Here is a 19,564-nt window from a genome sequence, read left to right on the forward strand (position 1 = left end):
AGATGCTTGCTCCTTGGAAGAAAAGCTATAACCAACCTAAATAGCATATTAAAAAGCAGAGACATTACTTTGCCGACAAAGGTCCATCTAGTCAAAGTTGTGGTTGTTCCAGTAGTCATGTAAGGATGTGAGAGTTGGGCCATTAAGAAGGCTGAGTGCTGAAGAATTGATGCTTTTGAACTGTGGTGTTGAAGAAGACTCTTGAGAGTCCCTTGGATTGCAAGGAGATCAAACCAGTCAATCCTAAAGGAAATCTGTCCTGAATATTCATTGGAAGGACAGATGCTGAAGCTGAAACTCCAATACTTTGGCCCCCTGATGCAAAGAACTGACTCCTTGGAAAAGACCCTGATGCTGGGAAAGATTGAAGGCAGGAGGAGAAGGGGCCAACAGAGGATGAGATGGTTAGATGGCATCACCAACTTGACGGACATGAGTTTGAACAAACTCTGGGAGTTGGTGATGGACAGGGAAGCCTGGCATGATGCAGTCCATGGGGTTGCAAAGAGTCAGACACGACTGAGTGACTGAACTGAACTGAAAGTAGTATGAAGGAACAGAGGCAAACATGGGGGCTTAGACTTGTAGAATATTTGCAGAGGTACAGAGTATATGCAGAAATGTTCTATTAGTGTGTTTATGTATGTGATTTCTTTATCATTTGACTCAAAATGTCCAAAAAACTGTTTTGAGTGACTGTTTTTAGGCAGGAGTTTGGATTGTGAGAAACTGTATGAAAGAACTTGTATTCATTAGGCTAGACTATTTCTTAAGCAAAGCTAACGAAAGAAAGGTGGAAACTATATAAAAGCAATAGCATTTGAGACTTGGCTAAGGCCTTTTGAAATATTTTAAAAATTATACTAACATTATTAGAAATTGTATTAATTAACTCTCTGAAACTGAATGGACAAAGTAAAAGTAAGGATAATCATGTTATCATTTTCAAAATTTTTCCAATGTGAAAGAAGTGTGGTACCAGGTGTAAAGAAAGTTTGATAGAATCTAATAAGATTGCTGGAATGTATGAGGTAGAATCCCACTTTAGCAAATCCATCAGGAGATAGAGACACCTATTAACATTTGTAACATTTAATAGCAAGAACATACAGTTTTATATGGCACATCTAACATGCCTGAGAGGTCTTATCTATAATAAGTATTTAATTTATTGAAGTGGGCTCATTATTTGTTTAAAAGATAAACTTAGTCTTTTAAAAAGTCAGTATTTCATTTCTAAGAAATAAAAACGTGTTATCAAGCCTATAAAGTACTTAGTAAATACTTGATTTGTATGCCCACCTCTCATTTTGCTTCATTATTATTTTAATCTTTTATATCCCTTTCTATAGCTCATTTCAGCGGCCACGTGGCACTCTCCATTTGGATGATGGTGAATACTGGTCCAACAGGGCAGCCTCTTATAAAGGAAAATCCCACCGACCCATCTTTGAGAACAGCATGGACAAGATATACAGGAACTTGTACAAAAAGGCCTGTAGTTCTGTTTCTCATACACAGGAAAGCTTCTGAGATCAGCCGCGATGAACTGTATGAGTGTCCTTGTCAACTTCTCAATGAAAACGTTTGATGTAATCAATACCTGTATTCTTTTATTTTTTTTAGATGGGTAGTTCTAATTGAGCACAGTAGTTAGACTTGAATAAGTTTATTATTTCAAATCGTAAAGCATCATGGGCAAGCCTTCTTTTTCCAGTCACAGTAGAGAGCGCTGTATTCTCACAGTTCTGCCACACAGTCACAACCTCCACTCTGATTAGGAGAAAGCTGTCCTGTCACATCTCTCTCATGTCACCAGCTACAAATCCAAGAACATATTCTCTCTAAAAGTGCTCTTCTGCCTTCATCACCTTGTAATTTTCTTTCCATTTGCTTGACTGGTTATCTTGTTCTGACTAAGATTATTTTTATTATTAACTTTCATTTCTTGGTCATGGGCAAAAAAAAAATATATATACAGAGATGAATTTCTCAGGAGTTTAAACTCTATTTTAACTAGTATTTTCTACCGTTTGCTCCCTAAGAAAAAGCTATTGATATGTCTTAGCTCCTAAGGTATAGCTTTCTTTTTAAAGTTTCTGTAATCCTTTACTCCCTCTTCTCTAAAAGAGCTAGCTAAGTTACCTAAAATGCCTAACAGCGAGAAATAGGAATGGCCAAATGTGACCCCAGATGTGAATAACTGATTTTTAAAAATAGATTTTTTTTTTGCATTTTTTTTTTCTAGAGTCAAAACTTTTGGTGGAACCAGAATCAGAAAATAGCCTTTGTCTAAAAGCTTGTAGAAACTCAGAAAGAATAAGGGATTTATATTGTAATTTAATCTCTTTAGAGCATTCATAGGTATCAAATAGCCCATGAAAGTAGCAACCTTACTTTAAAAAAAAAAAAAGAAAACAAACCTGGGAACCATAAAGGGGAGGAAATATTAGAGCATAACTCTTTATACTCAAAAGTTGTTGGTTGATAAAATTAGCTTCTTCCCCCTTTCCCCCCTACCCTGGCTCCAAACATATCTGAGGCCAGTTAGGCTTTGAAGATACAAAGAAATTAGTAACCTTATATTTTTTAGAGAGAGTAGAAGAAATGCAGAGAATAGGAAATAATAAACTTGACATAAACTTTAAGAGTGGACTACAAGATAATGTTTTCTCATTGACTCCATCTTTGGTTAATTTTATAGTTATGATCTTAAAAGAAAATACTTGAGTTGAACTCTATTTAAGTTGGAATTGGTATGCAAATTGGGCGATTTATTTTTTTAATTGGAGAAAATACATAATACCTGTTATCTAATAATAAGACTTTTCAGCTTCATGTTGATTGTTTTGTCTGTGGCAATCTGCAGTGTATTGGAAAGCACATCAGAGATAGGAGCCAGGTGTCCTAGGCTTCAGATCTCTGGTCCTAGTTTCCTAGTTATCAATGGAGAGAACTGAGTAGGTCAGCATTTCCTGAACCATGTTTGTGGACTGCTCTTCTAAGAGATGGCTTTAGGAATGTAGATACAAGTATTTCATTGGTCATGTAAGTTTAGGAAAGATCTGTGTACCACTCAGACTTAGAGAGTCATGGGTAAGATGACAGGAATGAAAAGGGGGTGCTAGTGATGCTGAAGAAAACAGTGATAAGTTGTCCAGGCAAACTACATATGGTCATCTTAGTAAAAACATTAGCATGTTTGAGGCTCTAAGAAATCCTGGCATAAACATGCTTCGCTCTAGCATCTAGTAGAAAGTCTGATACATACTTGGTGCTCATTAAATATTTATTGATTAGCCCAGACTTTCCTAAACTAAGTTGAGCGTGTAACAGTATTTGTTGTTATGGTTATCTTTCCCCTCCCGTTCCTCTCCCCCCAACTCCCGATACTTCCTCTGAAATGCTATCTGCAGACACATGTGGACATAGTCAGGAAAATACTGGACTCCACAATCACTGAGCTACTGTCTGGTTGTAAGTTGTCTAATGAATTTTTGTATAAGCTTTTGAAGGTCAGCATTGAATGATGGTTTTTTAAAAAAATCATATATCAATGAAACTTAATATCTTTTCCTCCTTGATTGTAAACAAATGAAAAATTCCCCCATTTAAAAGTTGCTTCTTGGTGTGCTACATAGCTTCAGTCATGTCTCACTCCTTGAGACCCTATGGACTGTAGCCCACCAGGCTCCTCTGTCCATGGGATTCTCCAGGCAAGAATACTGGAGTGGGTTGCCATGCCCTCCTCCAGGGGATCTTCCTGACCCAGGGATTGACCCTGAGTCTTCTGTCTCCTGCATTGGCAGGCAGGTTCTTTACCCCTAGAGCCATCTGGGAAGATGAGTGAAGTGAAGTGAAGTGAAGTGAAAGTCTCTCAGTCGTGTCTGAGTCTTTGTGACCCAATGGACTGTATAGTCCCTGGAATTCTCCAGGCCAGAATACTGGAGTGTGGGTAGCCTTTCCCTTCTCCAGGGGATCTTCCCAACCCAGGGATTGAACCCAGGTCTCCTGTACTGCAGGCAGATTCTTTACCAGCTGAGCCACAAGGGAAGCCCAGGCTTCTTGGTAAAAAGACCAAATATGCACTTTAAAGAAAATATTTGCTATCATAGAAAATCTCCTGAGTGAGTAAGTACCAAAAAAAAAAAAAAAAAAATTACTTTGCACCTATATTTGCCATTATCATATAAAGGCCACCAAAAAAATGGGTCTCAAAGGGGAACTTTGGAAAATATTTAAGAGACATTTTCCTCTGAATTAAATTTGACATCTCCCTGAAGGATCAGATATACATTTCCACGTACTTGCCATCTTTGCTAAGTGTCTATTTCCATTCCCTGGAGGAAAGAGTAATCTTTGTTGTTTTCCTTAACTATTATTATGAATTCTTATGTTGTATTATCTTTCAAGAGTAAAACCTCTAAGTACTAATAGTTTCCTTTTCTCATTGAGAGAAGCAGAAAGATGCCATAGTTTATTCTCTTAACCCCTTTTTTTAATATTTCCTACAATCTAGTAATAGTTATTAGACAATATGAAAGATAAATAGGTCTGTCTCCTTCTTTTTAATATAATTTTTCTTTTAGATTAAAAAAATCCTAGGAATTTAAGGAAGGAAAATTTTAATTCAGCTAAGAAAAAAGTTGAATCGTTGGACTGAGGGTATGTCTTACCTGGTTTCACTACTAGTTGTATAACCTTGTTTAAGTCATCTGTCCTTCTTGGACCTCAGTTTTATTTGCTATAAGGTGAGGAAGGGGTTAATTTAGAATGACTTTTAATGTTCCAACATTTTTATAATTGTGTAATTGATCAATGTAGAAGATTAGGAAGTTTTTGGCAGCAGAGTTGTGTTCTGATTTCAAAGATTAAGCCCTTGATTAAAAATCTGGACCAAAAAGAGAATTCTCATTATTGTGCTCATTTCTTAATAACGGCTATTTTGAGATAGTTCATATGCTATAAAATTCACCCTTTAAAAGTGTACAGTTGAGTGGTTTTCAGTATAGTCACAGAGTTGTGCAACTGTAACCACTAGTTAATTATAAAATACTTCTTCACTCCAGAAAGAATTCTGTATCCATTAGCAATTGCTCCTCATTCCTTTTTTCCGTTGTCTCCTGACAACTACTAATCTGCTTTCTGTTTCTATGCCTATTCTGGACATTTAGACATTTCATATAAATGGGATTATATAATATGTGAATTTTTTGTGTGGCTTCTTTCATCTAGCATAATGTTTTCAGGACTCATACCTATTGTAACATGTGTCAGTACTTTATTTCTTTTTATTGCTAAGAAATAATCTATTGTATGGATGTATCATATTTTGTTTATCCATTCAGTTGGTGGGCATTTTCATTGCTTTCACCTTGAGGATATTATGAAAAATACTGGTACTATGAACATTTGTAAAGTTTGTGATAGATATATGTTTTTATTTTCCTTGAATATACACCTAAGAGTAGAATTGTTGGGTCATATGGAAACTCTTTGTTTAACATTTTGAAGAATTGCTTTCCAAAATGACTCAACCATTTTACAACTATTATGTTTATTTTTATCTTATCTTAGGAACTTGGGCTGGTTACACATTCAACCACTTATTCACCCATTTATCACATATTTATTGAGCACTGTGTTAGATACAGAGTATAAAATTTTTAAATGTATCTTCCCATAAGTGCAAGGAATCTATTGAGAGAGACAAGAAAACAATATATTTCAGCATTTATGGTATGGTAACTTCTGTGATAAAATAATGCAAGAATGAGCATAGAGCATGCTAGCTTGATGCAACAGAACTTGTAAAAGCATGAAAATGGGAGAGAAAATGATTGTTCAGAAAACCCCAAATGCTGTAACTAGAGATTGTGTACAAGGTTGCAAACACTTTGATGGGATATGATGAATGCTAAAATGGACCACAAAGAGAACCACAGGCTTGGAGCAGCATTAAATGAGGCAACCTTTTAGCTGGACACTGAAAGATGGGAAGGACTTTTGTGAACAGGAAACCAAAATGGGATATACTCAATATTGATCATTTATGAGGGTGGAGGCAGGATTGAGGAAAATGTCCAGAAATCAGTTAAAGATCTAGAACTTGGGAGAACTCAAGAATTGAAAATGGATTTTTGAAGTCAGATATAACTTAAACAGATAAACAAAAAAACCTATGTTGCTCTTGTCCTAATTTGTATGTGACCATAATAAGCACCTTGAGAGTAGTGGACCCGAAGCAATTGTGCTTTTTACTTATTATTGAAGCCCTGGTGGGAGAAAGTTAGTTGGAGGAACACCCTTTTAGAAATTAAGAAAGATATTGTCCTCCCAATCCCAGATTATCCAACTAGCTAGAAATTTATTTACAAAAATGAAAAAGTAGGAGAGAAACTCAATTTTTTGTTATTGGGGTTACGAGAGTATTATTTATCTCTGAATGATATACTTTGAGTTTAATTATATGAAGATCCTTAGACAACCAGAACTTGTGAGTATTCATTCATTTAACAAATGGTATTGAAGGTCTAATGTCCAAAGATAAACAAAAACATAGTTCCTGACCCAAGTTCATAGGGGAAAAACTGACATTTACTTATTACAGTGAAAGAAGTACTATAATAAATAATAAGGTTTGCAAGTATTTTCTCTCATCCCATTGATTGTCTTTTTGTTGTTGATTGTTTCCTTTGCTCTGAAGAACCTTTCTATATGGTTTTATGTGAAGTGGTTCTACTTTGTCTATTTTTACTTTTGTTGCTTTTGCTTTTGGTGTCGTAGCCAAGAAATCATTGCCAAGACCAATGTCAAGATTTCCCCCTATATTTTCTATTAGGAGTTTTACAATTTCAGGTCTTATGTTTAAATCTTTAATCCACTTTGACTTGATTTTTATATATAATGTAAGTTAAGGGTTTGATTCCTTCTTTCTTTCTTTCATTTATTTATTTATTTTTTTTGCATGTGGATATATAATTTTCCTAACCATTTGTTGAAGAGACTGGTTTTTCCCCTTTGTATGTTCTTGACTCCCTTTCAAAGATCAGTTGGCTTTGTGTGTGTTACTTTATTTCTGGGCTGTCTATTCTGTTCCACTGCTCTTTTTCTGTCTTTATCCCAGTACCATACTGTTTTAATTGCTATGGATTTATAATTTAGTTTGAAATCAGGAATATGATGCCTCCAGCTTTTTTGTTCTTTTTTAAGATCACTTTGGTTATTCTGAGTCTTTGGTGATTCTATACGATTTTATGATTTTTTTTTCCTATTTCTGTAAAAAATGTCATTGGGATTTTGATGGGCATAATAGGGAATCTGTATATCACTTTGGGGAGTGGACATTTTAACCAGCCACATAATAATCACACACACACACATAAATATGTAAAGAAGACACACAAAATTAAGAAAGAAAAGAATTAAAGAATGTTACTACAAAAAAATCAACAAGGCACAAAGGAGGATCACAAGAGAGGAATAGAGGGACAAAATATAAAACAGAAAACAGCAAAGTGGCAAAAGTAAATCCTTTCCTATCAATGATTGCCTTAAATGTAAATGAATTAAGACATAGAGTGGCTGAATGGATAATAAAGCAAGATCCAAGTATATGCTATCTACAAGAGACTCTATATTAAAGGACACACATAGGCTAAAAGTGGAGGAATGGAAAAATAGTATTCCATGTAAATATTAAACAAGAGAGCATAGGTGCCTATAGTATTATCAGGAAAAAAATAGACTTTAAGTCTGTCACAAGCATCACTACATTTCTGTTGCAGTTTAAGTTTTTAAAAGTTTAATCTTCTGAGTTTATGATATAGTTCAGAAATGAGAGGAAACCTTTAATGCCTTTGAACACATGTAGTAGATTTGAGAATAGGTGTTTCCTCTTAGAGACTTATTTTCATCAGTGAAACACATTCTTCACTGGAGTTTTTTTGTGTGTGTTTGTTTTTCAGTAAAATTAGTGATATATGCAGACAAAATGTTGAAGGATTTATGTACATACGTTTCCAGTAACATCTATTTCTAGGAGATTGACAACACTGAATAATAGAAAAAGTGCTTTCTTCACAACTTTTCTGAACCTCTTTTTTTAGCCTGTGAAATAAGATATTAATAAGCATTGCCCTCCATTCCTCATAAAAGTATTAGGATTAAGTAGGAAAATGAATGTGGATATTCTTTGACACATGTTAGGCATTATCCTAATTACTTTGGGGAAGTGATCTGGGAAAAGAAATTCACAATTTTAAAAATAATCTATCTCGCATAATAACAATACTGTTGGTTGCAGAGTTGAATGAACTTCAGATTTTTTTCTCTGTGTTTTCTTGGAACCTCTGTGCTGCTTAACTTTTCTGAGCTTATTTTCTCTTTTGTGAAATGGAAGCTGTTTTCGTAGAGTTCATTTAACCAGTTAATGCATGTGGAACACCTCATACAAAGCATGGTGCTCAATAAAGGGTAACTGTAATAACTAAACTTCCAAGTCAGTATAAAGATAGTATTCTGATAGATCTTGAGGATCTGATTGAAGAAAGTGAAATAAATGTAAAAAATTTTCAAATTATTTCAAATGTAAAAAATTTCAAATTATTTCAGGACACAAGACCAAATCAGATTTCTTTCAGTATGGCTCTTAAGTTTACTAGCTATTTAGTTGATGTAGGTTGTATAATATTCAGTTCAGTTCAGTTCAGTTCAGTCACTTAGTCGTGTCCAACTCTGTGACCCCATGGATCTCAGCATGCTAGTCTTCCCTGTCCTTCACCAACTGCCAGAGCCTAAATAGAACACGGTAGGCCCCACTGGGGTTTGAACCCAGGATCTCCTATTTACTAGACAGGCGCTTTAACCAGCTAAGCCACAGAGCCTTTCTTAGCCTTGTAGTCTATTCTGTGGTGCTATCTGGAGATATTAGACCTTAATTTTATTTTTTACAAAATGAGAATGATACCTACATAAGATGGTTACTATGAAGAATATATTAGGTAAATGTTGCAAAGTGATTAGTATTATACCTAAAAAATAGTAGATGCTTAAAGCAGACATCTTTCCCTTTCCCTTTCATTATTTTGTGTATAAATCCACCCAGGCATAGACCTTAGCATCATTTATTTTTATTATTTAGAATCCTATTAACCTTGTATATGTTGTGCACTTTGGTAGAGGTTTTACGTAGATTTTACAAGTGAAACTAAACACGTGACTTTAGTCCTTGAGAATATTGTCCACTTGAACTTTATATGTGGCTTCTCTCACTTGTTTAAGGGCCTATCCTATTAACCAGTTTTGATACTAGGAAGTTTATTTTGTCCCTGTTTATTTTGGATTTAGCACAGTTGTGTTTTGCAAATTAACTCTATTCCTTTGATCTGGAGGATGTTAGAGGTAGAAGTTAAAATTGTTGTTGTTGTTCAGTCACTAAGTCACGTCTGACTCTTTGCGACCCCATGGACTGCAGCACTCCAGGCCCCTCTGTCCTCCACTATCTACCAGAGTTTGCTCAAATTCATGTCCATTGAGTCAGTGATGCTATCTGCCCATCTGGTGGTGGTGGTTTAGTTGCTATCGTGTCTGACTCTTGCGACCCTGTGGGTGGTAGCCTGCCAGGCTCCTCTGCCCATGGGATTCTCCAGGCACAAATACTGGAGTGGATTGCCATTCCCTTCTCCAGGGGATCTTCCCAACCCAGGGATTGAAGCCAGGACCCCTGAACCCAGATTCTTTACCAACTGAGCTATGAGGGAAGCCCCCATTTGGAAGTTAGAGTTAAATCTCCATAATTCAGCAGAATTAACCCTGGATCATCTCAGTCAGATGAACATCCCTATAAGTCTTAAGAATTTGTTATGAATGTGATTGAGTAGTCACCTTTTTCAGAAAACTGTACTGTTTGACACTAGTCACAGAGGTGTATGTATGTGTGTATGTGCACTTACATACATATACACATGCACATAAAACTGTAGACTCATCTCAGGTTTGCTATGTAATTCTTTAGAAGTCTTAATTTTTAAAAATAGCAATTTCAAAAAATTCCTTTATAACTTAAGATATAAATAAAATAATTTAAAAAAATGTTTGTTTTTGGAAATTGCTGGCGAATGATTATATTTTAGCTGTTGCATCTTACTGCATATGAATTATTCATTGCTCAGAAAAATAGCCTAGTGATTAAATACGTAGCCTCTGGAGTCACTCTTCTAGATTCCAATTCCACTTCAGCCACTTAATAACTATGTGAGCTTTGACAGGTTATCTGATTTCTTTGTGCCTAGTTTTCTCATCTGTAAAATGAAGATACTATTATCAATCCTGTGGGATAATTATGAATATTAAAGTAGTTAACATATAGAAAGTGCTTAAAGCAATGCCTTGCACATGGTAAGGACTGTATAAATATATTATTTACTACAGTTATTGTTATTGTTACACAGCTGACATTATCTACTGGATTCACCTATAACATGTATGTTTTCTGAAACAATTTAATATAGCCCCCTATTTATCCTGTTTATAGTAATATTCTGTTGCTAAATAAAAGAATATACTTGAATGGAATCTACCACTCAACAGGAATATGTTAAAAATATTTCACATTATCCTGACTCTCCTTTGTGGCCCAGCGGTTGTTCACTTATTATACATTCCTACAGCTATATGGAATAAAGAATGTGTTTTGGCATAGAAACTGCATAATTTGGAGATATTTTTGTTGATAATCTTAAACTAAAGCAGTCAAACTAATTTCAGTTCCACTGGAAACCCAGGGGGGTAATTGTTTTCTCCAAATGAGAGAGAAGATGCCAGCTTTTGTATTAGTAAGTATTTCCAAGTGTTTATGTGGGGAAAATGGAAGAAAAAGAACCTTTTACTTCAGTGAATTTAATCCACCAAACATTTAAAACCTTAGAAAAACTATTTTCATTAGACTTCTATGATAAATAATAACTTGTATTTTGTATAGCCTGTTATCATTTTCAAGCATTTTAACATAAGTTATCTTTGTTGTATTTCTCTATGACATGTTCATAAATTAGGTAGGACAGGGTTATAATCTACAGTTTCACAAATGAGAAAACTCAAATTTGCGTTAGGTGTCTCTTGCAGGTCACACAGTGGGGATATAAGTGGGTGTATAAGTGGCTCAGTAAGAACTTAAAACCAAATATTAGTATTTTCTCATAAATATCCTATTGAACTTCTCCTGCTATTGCTTGGTATTCCTCTTAAATATTGGTTTTAATATTGGATTTTAAGAGGTGATACTTGGCTCTTGTTGATTGATCGCATCTATATTTGGAGAAGGCTTATTTTTCATTATTCAGACTCTTTAATATGTTTGTGACTATCTCCAGCCATTTGTTTTTCCTGGTTTCAACCCAGGCCCTAAATTCTCCCACTTATGAACACACCGCCAGTCCATTGAAGAGCCAGGGAAGTTAAGCTAGCCAACTTATAACTTATGAGTAGTTGTACTAGAAAGGGTTAGTAGTAAAGAGTTCCATCAGTGATCTAGTTACCCCAAATAATTGGAAATTGTCATAATTTGAAAGTAACTTAGGTATAAGATGCAAAGAGTATCTGAGACATACCTAACATTCCACTCATTAGTTGCATGTGTGATTATGTAGCATCCAGGTCTAAAGCTGGTGAAGCTTTGGGTTCTGTTCCAGTTCAGTATTTCCAAATCCTGACTGATGAGAGTCATTCAGGAAGCAGTTAAAAAGTTTCCTCCTCTCAATCTCTGGAGATCTTGATGCAATAAATTTAACTTAGTAAAGAGTTTTTAAGAGATTTTAAGAGTCTCTCTAGGTGATTGTGATGTTTGCCTAGGTGTTGCTGAACCATAAGGCTATCACCTCTTCATGGATTCCTCTCTATTAAAGAGAATGAAGGCCTTTTTCCAGCTGATTTAAATTTCTCCTTTTTAAAAAATGTTGTCATTTTGTTAACCTCTTCATCTGAATGTTTTTATATTGTCGGCACAAAATACCTTGAGCTCCAAGAAGGATAATAGCTGGCTCTTGATTTCCATGTGAATGATATACCTTTGGGGTTTTCCATGGCTAACTTTTAAATATCAGGGTTTTTTTCCTCCCTTCATCTAAATAGTTAGCAAGCTCATCATTTATTTATGCATTCATTAAGCAAACAAACATTTCGTTGGGGCTTCGTAGGTGGCACTAATGGTAAAGAATCCACTTCCCAATGCAGGAGACATAAGAAATGCAGGTTCGAACCCTAGGTCGGGAACATCTCTTAGAGGAGGAAATGACAACCAGTATCTTTGCCTGGAGGATCCCATGAACAGAAGAGCCTATAGTCTATGGGGTCGCAAAGAGTCAGGCAGAACTAAAGCAACTTAGCACACATGCATGCACGCAAATATTTAGGTAAGCAAACTAAACTTGATGTTTAGTTGGTATTTAGTCCATACCTATTATGGACCTATTATACCTTCTAATAAATAAGAAGATATATCCTTCCCTCTGAAATACAGTCAGCTCCCAGTCTTGTTTTTTGCTGTGTAGAGTTTCTCCATCTTTGGCTGCAATGAATATAATCAGTCTGATTTCGGTATTGACCATCTGGTGATGACCATGTGTAGAGTCTTCTCCTGTGTTGTTGGAAGAGGGTGTTTGCTATGACCAGTGTAATCTCTTGGCAGAACTCTGTTAGCCTTTGCACTGCTTTAATTCATTCTGTACTCCAAGGCCAAATTTGCCCGTTACTGCAGGTGTTTCTTGACTTCCTACTTTTGCATTCCAGTCCCCTATAATGAAAAGGATATCTTTTTTGGGTGTTAGTTCTAGAAGGTCTTGTGGGTCTTCATAGTACCATTCAACTTCAGCTTCTTCAGCATTACTGGTCAGAGCATAGACTTGGGTTACCGTGATATTGAATGGTTTGCCTTGGAAACAGAGATCTGCATCCAAGTACTGCATTTCAGACTCTTTTGCTGACTGTGATGGCTACTCCATTTATTCTAAGGGATTCTTGCCAACAGTGGTAGATATAATGGTCATCTGAGTTAAATTCACCAATTCTAGTCCATTTTAGTTCACTGATTCCTAAAATGTCAACGTTCACTCTTGCCATCTCCTGTTTGATCACTTGCAGTTTGCCTTGATTCATGGATCTAACATTCTAGGTTCCTATGCAATATTGTTCTTTACAGCATCGGACTTTACTTCCATCACCAGTCACATCCACAGCTGGGTGTTCTTTTTGCTTTGTCTCCGTCTCTTCATTCTTTCTGGAGTTATATCTCCACTGATCTCCAGTAGCATATTGGGCACCTACCAACCTGTGGAGTTCATCTTTCAGTGTCTTATCTTTCTGCCTTTACATACTGTTCATGGGGTTCTCAAGGCAGGAATAATGAAGTGGTTTGCCATTCCCTTCTCCAGTGGACCATGTTTTGTCAGAACTCTCCACCATGACCCGTCTGTCTTGGGTGACCCTACACGGGATGGCATAATCTCATTGAGTTAGACAAGGCTGTGGTCCATGCGATTAGATTGGTTAGTTTTCTGTGATTGTGCTTTTCAGTCTGTCTGCCCTCTCTTGGGGAAGGATAAGAGGCTTATGAAAGCTTCCTGATGGGATATACTGACTGAGGTCTTATTCTGATGGGTGGTGCCATGCTCAGTAAATCTTTAATCCAATTTTCTTTTGATGAGTGGAGCTGTGTTCCCTCCCTGCTACTTACCTGGGGCCAAACTATGGTGGAGGTAATGGTGATAATGGTGACCTCCCTCAAAAGATCCCATACATGTACTGCTACAGTCCATGCCCCCAACCCTGCAGCAAGCCACCACTGACCCATGCCTTCACTGGAGACTCCCAGACACCCACAGGCAAGTCTCCTGTGGGGTCACAGGTTTCAGATCATGAACTCCTTATTGCCAAATTCAGACTTAAATTGAAGAAAGTAGGGAAAACCACTAGACCATTCAGGTATGACCTAAATCAAATCCCTAACAATTATACACTGGAAGTGAGAAATAGATTTAAGGGACTAAATCTGATAGAGTTCCTGATGAACTATGAACAGAGGTTCCTGACATTGTACAGGAGACAGGGATCAAGACCATCCCAAAGGAAAAGAAATGCAAAAAAGCAAAATGGCTGTCTGAGGAGGCCTTAAATATCTGTGAAAAGAAGAGAAGCAAAAAGCAAAGAAGAAAAGGAAAGACATACCCATTTGAATGCAGAGTTCCAAAGAATAGCAAGGAGAGATAAGAAAGCCTTCCTCAGTGATCAGTGCAAAGAAATAGAGGAAAACAATAGAGTGGTAAAGTCTAGAGATCTCTTCAAGAAAATTAGAGATACCAAAAAAAAAGAAAGAAAGAAAGAAAGAAAATTAGAGATACCAAAGGAACATTTCATGCAAAGTTGGGCACAATAAAGGACAGAAATGGTATGGACCTAACAGAAGCAGAAGATATTAAGAAGAGGTGGCAAGAATACACAGAAGAACTGTACAAAAGATCTTCACAACCCAGATAATCATGATGATGTGATCACTCACCTAGAGTCAGACATCCTAGAATGTGAAGTCAAGTGGGCCTTAGGAAGCCTCACTATGAACAAAGTGAGTGGAGGTGATGGAATTCCAGTTGAGCTATTTCAAATCCTGAAAGATGATGCTGTGAAAGTGCTGCACTCAATATGCCAGCAAATTTGGAAAACTCAGCAGTTGCCACAGGACTGGAAAAGGTCAGTTTTCATTCCAGTCCTTAAGAAAGGCAATGCCAAAGAATGCCAACTACTGCACAATTGCATTCATCTCACATGCTAGCAAAGTAATGCTCAAAATTCTCCAAACCAGGCTTTAATACTGTGTGAACCGTGAACTTCCAGATGTTCAAGCTGGTTTTAGAAAAGGCAGAGGAACCAGAGATCAAATTGCCAACATCTGCTGGATTACAAAAAAAGCAAGAGAGTTCCAGAAAAACATCTATTTTTGCTTTATTGACTATGCCAAAGCCTTTGACTGTGTGGATCACAATAAACTCTGGAAAATTCTGAAAGAGATGGGAATACCAGACCACCTGACCTGCCTCCTGAGAAATCTGTATGCAGGTCAGGAAGCAACAGTTAGAACTGGACATGGAGCAACAGATGGGTTCCAAATTGGGAAAGGAGTATGTCAAGGCTGTATATTGTCACCTTGCTTATTTAACTTATATGCAGAGTACATCATGAGAAACACTGGGCTGGATGAAGCACTAGCTGGAATCAAGATTGCTGGGAGAAATATCAATAACCTCAGATACACAGATGACACCACCCTTATGGCAGAAAGTGAAGAAGAACTAAAGAGCCTCTTGATAGAAGTGAAAGCGGAGAGTGAAAAAGTTGGCTTAAAACTCAACATTCAGAAAACTAAGATCATGGCATCTGGTCCCATCACTTCATGGCAAAAAGATTGGGAAATAGTGGATACAGTGACAGACTTTATTTTGGGGGGCTCCAAAGTCACTGCAGATGGTGACTGCAGCCATGAAATAAAAAGACACTTACTCCTTGGAAGGAAAGTTATGACCAACCTAGACAATATATTAAAAAGCAGATACACATAGTGACTGGGGTGGGGGGGGCAGCTGCAGGTATGGCAGCTGCCTCTCTGTGCTAAGCATAGCCTGACCCCTCTGGCCCCTGTAAATACTGGATGAATGAATGAATAAAACTCTCCTTAAAAATGAAAAAAAAAAAAAAGCAGATACATTACTTTGTCAACAAAGGTCTGTCTAGCCAAGTCTATGGTTTTTCCAGTAGTCATGTATGGATGTGAGAGTTGGACTATAAAAAAAGCTGAGCACTGAAGAATTGATGCTTTTGAACTGTGGTGTTGGAGAAGACTCTTGAGAGTCCCTTCGACTGCAAGGAGATCCAACCAGTCCATCCTAAAGGAAATCAGTCCTGAATGTTCATCGAAAGGACCGATGCTGAAGCTGAAACTCCAATCCTTAGGCCATCTCATGCGAAGAACGGACTCATTTGAAAAGACCCTGATGCTGGGCAAGATTGAAGGCGGGAGGAGAAGGGGACGACAGAGGATGAGATGATTGGATGGCCTCACCGACTCAATGGACATGAGTTTGAGTAAATTCCGGGAGTTGGTGATGGACAGGGAGGCCTGACGTTCTGCTGTCCATGGGGTCGCAAAGAGTCAGACATGACTGGGTGACTGAACTGAACTGAACTGAACCCTGACCTCTCAAACATACATACAGTGAGTTGTAAAATGTTGTAAATGTATGCGAGAGATATTTGGGTGGGTGTATGGAAGAGGAAGGAGTATGGAAGAGGAAGCAACCACTTCCTTAATGAGTGAAGGAAGACATCACAAAGGAATCAGTCTTCCATATTGGTCTTAGTGGATGATTTTCTCAGAAGAGGAGAGGCTGGCATCAGAGGTTGTGTGGACATGAAAGAGGCTCAGCATCTTCAGGGAACTGCAGGAGTTCAGTGTGGTTAGCGTACAGGGGTGTATGGTGAAATGGAGGTTTGTTGAAATTACATCAAGGTCCTTCTTCATATGCCTTACTATAGAATTTGAATTCTGTCCTCAGACCCCCAAAAAGTTTTAGGGACTCATGTAATACCATTTCATTCCCATAGTATCCTTTGCAGATATACTTGACATCCCAAAGTCATATTATGATCTAAGGCAAGAGGTGTGTAGTCTGTTTCTCCAGCCATTTCTTCATCCTTCTGCATATTTATTGAACATTTGCATGTCAAAACACTTTGGATAATATAAAAAAAGACTTCATAAATGTTATCATTGAATTTTCAGTCTAATGTAGCAGATGACATAAATACTTGTAGTAAGTATTTATACTTCTTGTTGTCATTCAGTCACTAAGTCATGTCTGATCCCATGGACTGAAGCACACCAGGCTTCCCTGTCCTTCACTATCTTCCCGAGTTTGCTCAGATTCATGCCCATCAAGTTTGTGTTGCTATCTGACCATCTCATCCTCTGCCGCCCTCTTCTCCTTTTGCCTTCAGTCTTTTCTGGCATCAGGGTCTTCTCCAAAGAGTTGACTCTTCACATCAGGCAGCCCAAAAGATTGGAACTTCAGCTTCAGCATCAGTTCTTCCAATAAATATTCAGGGTTGATTTCCTTTGCAATTGACTTTTTATCTCCTTGCAGTCCAAGGGACTCTCAAGAGTCTCCTCTAGCACCTTATATCAAATGCATTAGTTCTTTAGTGCTCAGCCTTCTTTATGGTCCAACTCTCACATCCATACATGACTACTAGAAAAACCATAGCTTTGACTATATGGACCTTTGTCAGCAAAGTGATATCTTTGCTTTTTAATTTATTCTTGTAGGAAGTATTAAATATCTAGTAAGAGATAAGAATCTATAATTGCTGAAGAGTCTGAGTAGTAAAGGTTCAAAACATGGAGAGAACTAGTCATTTGTCTGAAAAGGTTCCATGAGTACAGAGGAGGGACATGAGTCCAGTCAGGAGCATGGGGTTGATTAGAGTAGGTGGGAAAAGAGAAAAGTACTTTTAAGTGGAAAAAAATTGAACAATGATAAAGGTGTGGAAGTAAGTGTTTGCAAAGTGTGTTCGTGAATCGCAAGTTGATTGGTTGCCTGGAGCTAGAGTTTCACATAGGGAAGGAGCATTGACAATAAATAAATATGGCTTTGAAATGAAACCTTCAGAGAACCTCATAAGAAATGCTATTCCTGAATTTACTTTTGATCCATCTTAAAGATCGCACATAAAGCTCAAACCCCAGCTGAACTTTAAAAATTAAATATTTTGTATAGAAGAGTAATTCCTGGCATTAAGATACTTTCAAACACTAAAATCATTGCCAGAGATTTTCCAGCTTAAAGTCAAGCTGTTTAAATGCATTGGGAAGAGCTTTAGATAGCTTTTTATGTTTGGTTTAGACTTTTTTTTTTTTTCAAGGAAAAGGTATAAAAGTATAGCCATTGGCCCTGTGTACACAAAAAGCATAATTTTCATGTCCTCATCTGCTAAATGTCTGTTTCATTCATTGTTTGCCCATAGCCAGGGAACCTTAGGGATAATTCCTTCCTGTCTTGGACCCAGAGCAGAACTATATAGAGAAGGTCCACAAGTCAGACATCAAAGATTAATAAAAGAACATTTTCTGATAAACCTAGAGTCATTGTTTTACATCAGTTTTTCTAGGAAAATATTTCTAGAAGTATTTTCAATTGGACTTTTCAAATGTTAATTATTTTCTGATTTTAAAAAGATACATAAAAATTGGAAGACTTATAAAGCACTCATATGAAAGTAAAAATGAGATAACTTGTAATATTTTGTACATTTTACGGCAATATTCTATGCATTTCTACAGTCTGTATGTTTTTGAAAACAAATTTTGTACCTCCCTATTTTAACGGTAAACATACACATTTCTTCATTTTTCTGAAGTGATGCGTCAGTGTATTTTAATGGCTCTCTAATATGCACTGGTACACTGTGGGTTGGTTTGATCATTGCTCTGTGGTTGCACACTTTGGTTGTCTCCCAAGTCTGAGCTTCTATTATATATTTAAACCAGAGAGAAACGTGTTTGCACCAAAGGTGGGGTGTATGATCTACTTAACGCAGTGTGCAAGCAGAAAATGGGTGACAGAAGGATTGTTCTTCCTTTCTTGTTTGTTTGTACCAGAATTCTCTATTGTTTACATACATTTTAGCCTCTTGTGTCATTTCCAGAAGCTTTATTTTTCTCACTTACTTTTTGGTTTGGATAAGATTTAAATATAAAAATCCATCTGTGAAGCATATTGTATATTCACATTGAAGGCTAAAAACCCAATTTTAATTAAAACTTTTTTCAGCACTCGTGGTTCACTTTGTCCTGTTTTTATTATGAAACACTTCAGCCTTCTTCCTAAAACACATATGTCTTGTACATTTCAAGATGTTCCTTGTTGCTCATGCAGAACTAGTTTCTTTATGCTGTCAGCTCACGCCATATGGTCTGGCTGTTCAATTTGCTTCCCTTTCTGGCATTTGTGTGGGCAGCATCTTGCATATAATGCAAGTTAATTTCACTCCCATCTCTCTCAGAAAACTTGTCAGAAGGTAAACTAGCAAACTGGAAACACTGAATGATTCTCTGAGGTGTTATGTTATACATGATGATAAAGGATGTAGCCTTGAGTTCCTAATGTTTGTAAGATTGAAAAGAAAAAGTGTCCAGTGAGATCTGAAGTCTGGCCAGATGTGAATAATTATAATTAAGATACTATTGGTGCTTTTTGCCATTGAAAATTGTTTGCTGTGGGTCAATTTGTAGAGATGTGGATGGACTTAGAGTCTGTCATACAGAGTGAAATGTCAGAAAGGGAAAAATCAAAAATATACATTAATTGTAAATTAACGTATATGTCTGGAATCTAGAAAAATGATACATGTGGACCTATTTGCAGGGCAGGAATAGACATGCAGACATAGAGAATGGGCACATGGACATGGGGGAGGAGTGGAGAGTGGGACAAATTGGGAGATTAGGATTGACATGTATGCA

General features: G+C 36.9%; 1 protein-coding gene and 1 non-coding gene across 10 annotated transcripts in view; one reads left to right on the plus strand and one right to left on the minus strand.

Moving 5' to 3' along the window:
• Nucleotides 1-18,874, plus strand: part of SPATA6 (spermatogenesis associated 6) — a 169,811-nt gene extending 150,937 nt beyond the window's left edge. For all 9 annotated transcript variants that reach the window (XM_061121954.1, XM_061121957.1, XM_061121958.1 and 6 more), the window contains one exon: nucleotides 1,353-18,874. In XM_061121954.1, coding sequence (XP_060977937.1) covers nucleotides 1,353-1,533 — 181 coding nt within the window. In that variant the 3' untranslated portion in view covers nucleotides 1,534-18,874. The remainder of the gene's footprint in view (nucleotides 1-1,352) is intronic.
• On the minus strand, nucleotides 8,812-8,885 carry TRNAT-AGU (transfer RNA threonine (anticodon AGU)). The gene has a single exon. It is a non-coding gene; the product is annotated as a tRNA-Thr (tRNA).
• Nucleotides 18,875-19,564: the final 690 nt, after the last annotated feature.

Source organism: Dama dama, chromosome 20 (assembly GCF_033118175.1).
Source record: "Dama dama isolate Ldn47 chromosome 20, ASM3311817v1, whole genome shotgun sequence".
Taxonomy (NCBI): domain Eukaryota; kingdom Metazoa; phylum Chordata; class Mammalia; order Artiodactyla; family Cervidae; genus Dama; species Dama dama.